Source organism: Cokeromyces recurvatus (assembly GCF_025118155.1).
Source record: "Cokeromyces recurvatus strain NRRL 2243 chromosome Unknown BX663scaffold_4, whole genome shotgun sequence".
In the NCBI taxonomy this organism is placed as follows: domain Eukaryota; kingdom Fungi; phylum Mucoromycota; class Mucoromycetes; order Mucorales; family Mucoraceae; genus Cokeromyces; species Cokeromyces recurvatus.
This window is the reverse complement of record NW_026251390.1, coordinates 158,180-164,633: the sequence shown is the minus strand read 5'-3', so window position 1 is coordinate 164,633 and position 6,454 is coordinate 158,180. Positions and strand designations below refer to the sequence as shown.

The 6,454-nt window shown below is 29.1% G+C and overlaps 4 protein-coding genes across 4 annotated transcripts; 1 reads left to right on the top strand and 3 right to left on the bottom strand.

The window, feature by feature from the left end:
• On the bottom strand, nucleotides 1–697 carry BX663DRAFT_244246 (uncharacterized protein). Its single transcript, XM_051521850.1, has 4 exons — nucleotides 465–697; nucleotides 314–351; nucleotides 100–246; nucleotides 1–46 (listed from the first exon to the last, which is right to left on the bottom strand). The coding sequence occupies exons 1-3, from the start codon at nucleotides 613–615 to the stop codon at nucleotides 181–183; spliced, it is 255 nt and encodes an 84-aa protein (XP_051385870.1). The 5' UTR covers nucleotides 616–697; the 3' UTR covers nucleotides 1–46; nucleotides 100–180.
• An 82-nt stretch (nucleotides 698–779) lies between these two features.
• BX663DRAFT_428667 (uncharacterized protein) lies at nucleotides 780–1,331 on the bottom strand (the record flags this gene model as incomplete). The annotated part of the gene is made up of 1 exon (XM_051522696.1): nucleotides 780–1,331. One exon carries the CDS (start codon nucleotides 1,329–1,331, stop codon nucleotides 780–782), a length of 552 nt encoding a protein of 183 aa, XP_051385869.1.
• Nucleotides 1,332–2,877: 1,546 nt separating this feature from the next.
• BX663DRAFT_497997 (mitochondrial carrier domain-containing protein) lies at nucleotides 2,878–4,360 on the top strand. The gene is made up of 6 exons (XM_051525988.1): nucleotides 2,878–3,131; nucleotides 3,203–3,297; nucleotides 3,383–3,460; nucleotides 3,544–3,647; nucleotides 3,703–3,990; nucleotides 4,064–4,360. The coding sequence occupies exons 1-6, from the start codon at nucleotides 2,988–2,990 to the stop codon at nucleotides 4,339–4,341; spliced, it is 987 nt and encodes a 328-aa protein (XP_051385868.1). The 5' UTR covers nucleotides 2,878–2,987; the 3' UTR covers nucleotides 4,342–4,360.
• Nucleotides 4,361–4,463: 103 nt separating this feature from the next.
• On the bottom strand, nucleotides 4,464–6,317 carry BX663DRAFT_497985 (MBOAT, membrane-bound O-acyltransferase family-domain-containing protein). The gene is made up of 5 exons (XM_051525987.1): nucleotides 5,775–6,317; nucleotides 5,380–5,709; nucleotides 5,086–5,307; nucleotides 4,962–5,000; nucleotides 4,464–4,888 (listed from the first exon to the last, which is right to left on the bottom strand). The coding sequence occupies exons 1-5, from the start codon at nucleotides 6,278–6,280 to the stop codon at nucleotides 4,498–4,500; spliced, it is 1,488 nt and encodes a 495-aa protein (XP_051385867.1). The 5' UTR covers nucleotides 6,281–6,317; the 3' UTR covers nucleotides 4,464–4,497.
• Between the last annotated feature and the right edge of the window lie 137 nt (nucleotides 6,318–6,454).

Here is a 6,454-nt window from a genome sequence, read left to right as displayed (position 1 = left end):
ATTTTTTATTCTTTGGATTATCAGAGGAAGTAGCCCAGTTAGTAGCCTATAAAATACAATATCAGTAAAATCCCTTTTTAACAATATAAAGAAACTTACAGCTTTCTTAAAAGCCTATAGATGAAAATAAAAAGCACATGTTAATCATAAAACTTACACACCAATATATACAGTAGATATCTAACAAATACTTACATCCTTATGTGACATTCCAGGGTTTTCTTTCTTGACCTTAGAAATCTCAGTCTATATAGCAATCATAGAAGTTAAATGATTGTATATAGGTATATGTAAATATGTCTTTCTATATTACCTTCATGAAAACATTATAAGGGGAGGGTTTTTTTGATGCTTAGTTATAGAATAATAAATGATAAAATGGATTATTATCAAAGTTGGTACCTTTATACATCATGTCTATATGTACTAAATCACGCGTCATTCTCTTTTCTAAAAGTACTTACTTGTTCTCTTGCTAGGTTCTTTAGCCATTTTATATATTATAATAAAAGAAGAAGAAGAAAATAAAATAAAAAATAAATTAAAAAAGATATAATCATAATAAATTTTGTGATCTGCTTTTTTTGTTATCCTCCCCCTAATAATGTCACACATTATAACCAGTGGCTTTGAAATATTAAAAAATAATTGAAATCATTGTTATTGGTTAAAGAAGTTTATGCTGAAGAATATACAAAAAATTGGCTCACTTTTAAAGTAAAAATAAATAAAGTACTTGACAACTTCTTTCTCCTCCCCCTCCTAAAGTAAAAATTTATTCAAGTCTGTACTAGTAAACTCTTTAAACCAATAATCGCCGCTTTTGCTCCTGGTTTATCCTGTACAATACATAAAATCAAGACTGTAATGGCCCTTTCTCCTATTAAAAACACTTTACTATCTTCACTCTTTCGTCCCTGTTCCTCTTGAATCTTTTTAAATCCTTGAATGATGTTATTGTAATCATCATTATTATGACCGTATGTATCAAAGAATTCTTGTAAGGAGAGTGTCTTGAGGACATTCGACTCTGCTTCTTTTACGTTAAGTAATCCATATTCTACCAATTCATTTACGGATGACGGTAACAAGTTATCTGTTGTGGGTGCATCTATCCATCTAAACCCTTCGTCAGACTCGGTGTGAAGATAGACATCCTCGGATGCCTTTGTTAATAATTCTTTAGCTTCTTCTACTTCAACAAATGGGCATGGTTTGATACGAGGCTCTCCTTCTGATGTTGATTTTGGTAACTGGGGTGGTCCAGGATTGATGATAGGATTATTTAACATGGACATAAAGCTTTTGTGTGCTTCTTCTGAGTCAGACATTAATAATAGAATTATGTAAGAGTAAAAAGAAAAAGAAAAAGAAAAGAATTACTTTTTATTATTATTATTTTCGCGCACGAAGTAATGTACACACTTTTTTTTTTTTTTTTTTTTTTTTTTTTTTTTGCAAGACAATAATATGACGTAAATTATAATCATTACCCAATAAAATGCAAGTATTTTGTGTTTATTAAACTTTTTTTTTTCGGTTACAACAACACGACGTTGTCATGCTCTTTATAGTTGGATCTAATTTGTTTAATAAACTTGACTCACATACTTTTATAAAGATAATACTAGTAAAAGATATTTATTAAAGTAGGCAACTTTTAGCATTGTATTAAGTTCAATTAATGAAGTTATAGCATCTTCTATTCTTATTTAAATGTATCAAAAATAAAGAGTAGATATTAACAAGAAGTTTGATGTTGGAAATACGCTACTTTAAGAAAAAAAAAAGCAATGCATTAAAAGCGGATTTTTTTTTCAAATTCAGATAATACAATACAATTTTATTTTTTTTATTTTTTTTAGGGAAAATAAGGAAGGACGTAAAGTCTAATAAAAAAAAAAGTGTTAACAAGGTAAAAGTATCTATTACATCCTATTACAACTATGTGCGCTCTTCAAGCTCAAATGACCACCATATCAACTAAATAAGTTTTGCTTTTTGTATTTATCAAAGCATTGCTCCCAACTCATTTTCCTCTTATGTTGATTCTTTAACAAACTTCATACCTACCGTCTCATTAACTTCACTTTGCATTACTGAACTCTTTCGACTTTCCAAAAACAAGCTCTATCCTGTCTTCTAAATACTTGTCCAGTTAAAGCTTTTGTGGAAGAGGGTATTCACTTGGCTACGTCATACTAATTTTTTTTTTTAAAAAATTCACATCTAATCTTATAGATATCTCTGTATTATAGCTTTAATTCAGAATATAGATTTTAGTTATTTATGAGTGTGTTAGTTACCCTCTCATTTCTGTAAAATAGGATATCCTTCTGAATTGACTGATTCTTAATAAATACTATATGAATTATGATAAAATGAAAATAGGAGAGCCAAGTGTATAGTAAGTGAAATTATGCAAAGACATCTATGTTGTAATTAAGGAAGGCTACGTGCTACTATTCTGTTGTAACTACTCTTACTACACAGGCGGATTACCAAATCTAAACAACCAGTCACGTTGATTAGCAAAAAGAAAAAAAAAACCCCCTTTTTAAAAGACAAGAGGTAAAAAGAAAAAAAAGAAAAAGAGAGAGAGAAAGAAATATTATTCTATCAAGTTTAGTTGGTCAGGATTTAAAAATTTATCATTGACCGCTCTATTTTTTTTTTTTTTCCATTTGTTTGTCTAAAAAAAAAAAAAAGGTAGTAAGTATATCATCTGGATTTTAATTTTACTTTGCCTAGAAAAAACTGACATTATCTGAATTTGAAGTATGAAAACTGCATATACCATATTTGCAAGCATTCCCAAGCCACCATTATTACTTTCCAAATGTCAATTATTATTATTTTTTTCTCTTTCTCTTTCTCCTTCCCCCCTTTTTTTAATACATATTTCTAATAAAAAAAAATGTCTAGAGCAGCAACGATAAATGAAGTAGGGATAAAAAACTCAATGACAAAAAAAGAAACAAAATCATATGTTCATTTCATTGCTGGAGGGTAATGAATTCAAACTAATAATAATAAAAGAGTTTTGTGTTATTTATTTATTTGACAGTGTCGGTGGTCTTGTTGGAGCCGTTTGTACTTCTCCTTTAGACGTTGTTAAAACTCGTTTACAAGTAACAAATAAAAGTGAATTTAAGGTAACAATAATAATAATAATAATAACTCTTTTTTTTTTGTTTAATAGTCAACATTTTATCAACAAGGGATAGAGAAAGGCATAAAACATGATATTACAAAATCTATATGGAGTCATTTTGTCGAAACTAGTAAATTATTAGTGTAAATATATCATCTGAATTTAGATCTTGTCTACTTTACATCTTATTTATACTTTTTTTTTTGTTTTTTTTTTAAAAAAAAAAAGGCAAATCAAACAAATCGAAGGTATCCAAGGATATTTTAAGGGTCTTGGGCCAAATTTAGTAGGTGTTATACCAGCAAGGTAACTAAAGGAGTATATATACACATATATACGTACATACATACATACATACATATATATGTACTTACATAAACGGTCATTAGAGCAATCAACTTCTATACCTATGGTAATGGAAAAAGGTTATTTACAGAGTTGAATCAGGGAAAAGAAACCCCCATCGTTCATTTAACTTCTGCTGCAACAGCTGGTAATTCAACTTCAATTCACTGTTAGAAAAAAAAAAAAACTAATATGTATAATAGGTGTAGTGACAGCAACAGTGACAAATCCTATTTGGGTAGTAAAGACAAGATTACAATTACAAGGGAAACAAAAAATATACCTGAATAGTTTTCATTGTACAATGCAAATTTTAAAGCAGGAAGGAATAAAGGGATTATACAAAGGTATGAGTGCATCCTATCTTGGTGTAGCAGAAGGTACAATTCAATGGGTTGTTTATGAACATTTAAAAAGAAGATGGGCTCATTCACCATCAACATTACTTTCGGATGATCATACATTAACCATTGGTGGTAAAAGTGTTAAAGGTAAAATATTTATACAAGACATACTTGTTAATTATCATCACAATTAAAAAAAAAAAAAAAAAAAAAAAAAAAGCTTGGTTTGGTAATTTAAGTGCAGCAGCAATGGCAAAATTAATAGCAGCCTGTGTTGCATATCCACATGAAGTAATTAGAACAAGATTAAGAGAGCCTATTCCAAAGAATGGCACGCCCAAATATACAGGCTTATTACAATGCTTAAAACTGGTTGTAAAAGAAGAGGGATTTATTGCATTATATGGTGGTATGTCAGCACATTTAATGCGTGTTGTACCTAATGCTGCTATCATGTTTTTCTGTTATGAAGCTATTATGCATAATTTTGGACAATAAAATAAATAAATAAAAAAAAAAGAATTAGATAATTTGTATATGTAGATTTATTTAATATATGAATGTATGGATAGATAAATAAATAAGTAAATGGCCTTTCTATCTTTTTTTTTTTTTTTTTTTTTTTTTTTTTTTTTTTTTTTCTTTTTTTCTTTTTTAAAAAGTAGTATCAGTGGAGATACGAGGACTTGCCCAGGATGCCCAAAATGCTTCCCGACAATATAAAATCCCTAACAAAGGAGGACCGAATAACATACAGAGCCAAAAGAATGAATTGCCTATCCAAAATCGTTTTCTAAATAAAGGCATCCTACCCATAACAATCATAGGTAATTGTAACATCTGAATGCCAAACATATAAAGTCGAATCTTTCGTGTGACAATAACTAATACTAATTCATGAAACAAAGAAGATAACAAAAATGTTATAAATGTTGCGTTTGGTTTTGATAGTTTGTATGATTGAATTGATTGAGCATAAACATGTCGAAGTAACCAATGATGTACTGGCTTATTCCATTTACGAGCAAATTCATCATAAGTGACACTAAGAATATATATATAAAAAAAGGAGTAAACCACACATGTATCTTTTTTTTTTTTCTTCCTTTTTGACTTACCTATTCCACCAGTCATCATAAAAGTTTCGATCCGCAAATCTATAATAACGATTAAATAACTATTCTATACAAACAAACAAACAAGCAAACAAACAAATAAATAAATAAATAGGCATTACTTTACCTGCTTAACTCAGCAAAAGCATTTAAAATACATTCAAAAATAATATAAAAAATGAATATATAGTTAATCATGAAAGGAAACAAGAGTTCGAGAATAACACGAGGTTCAGACATGTTTGGGTTATAAAGCTTTGGAAGAATATAGCGTTCAGTTGTTACATAAAGCATTAAGAATGAACCCAGAGTAGCTGTTGTCTTTTCAAATACATACCAAATTCGAACCCTTAAAATAGATATATAAATAAATATATAACGTGAATACATTTTATCGTTTATAGTTAAATGATTTGTTTACTTTGCTGTTCTAGGATATTCCATCCAATAAACTAAACTTGGTACAAGTAAATAATCTAAAAAGTTCTTTATTGTTACATTGTTCGGAAAGCGCGTACTGCCATGAACCATTTCTTCTTCTAGAAACGCAATCTCTGCTTCTACATGTTGAATCGATGCATTAGTATCATGATTGGCAGTAGCAATCATATTTGGTAATTCAGCTTTTAATTGCTTTAGACGTCTTAATTTAACTGATAAGTCACCATTAAGAGCAGTGTAAGAATGCATCTTCATCATCATAACAATTGTATGCATAGTAAAGAATCCTGATTGTACCCAGGGCCAATTTCTATATAGATAACCTATCTTTAATCATCTCTTTCACTTTCTTTATATCCACTACTACTACTATACCTCCAAAATGTCCAATAAATATTTATGAATAAAAAAATAGCTTGACACATATGTTGAATGATGAAACCAACTGTTTCATAAGGCAATATACCCCAAATAAACATCTTTGAAAATAGGACACTAAATAAAGTCATCGAAATCATCACCATATCGGAAATCAAAAGTGCCATACCATCTTGTGAAAATAAACGATAAAAGCCTAAACTAAGTAAAATACCTTCTTGTTCGTAACAACAAACTACTGTTTGAATCACATAGAGTCCCATAGCAATCCAAAATAAAGTATAAAATCCACGAAATGCATCATTTGAACTATCTGTATTTGATAAATCAAATTGAGTTAGTCTTGCTCTAAAATGAAGTGGTCTTTGTTTAGCCAGTTTAAACTGAAGTTGAGTAGATCTAGGATTATTGACAACAGGTGGAGAAAGTAGTGAATTTTGTTCCTCTTTAGTTGTTAACAGAGGTGCTGTAGCTACTCTCGTTATTGCCGGTTGTCTTGTCATTTATTAAATAAATAAAAAAACTAAAAGAAAAAGAAAAGGAAGAAAGATAAGGGAAAAAAAAAAAAACTTGATTTAAATAAGGGATCGGATATCCATTTTTATGACGTTTAACCTAAATTATTGCATTATTTTTTTTTTCTCATATCAAGAATACCTTCTTTATTTGTTTATATA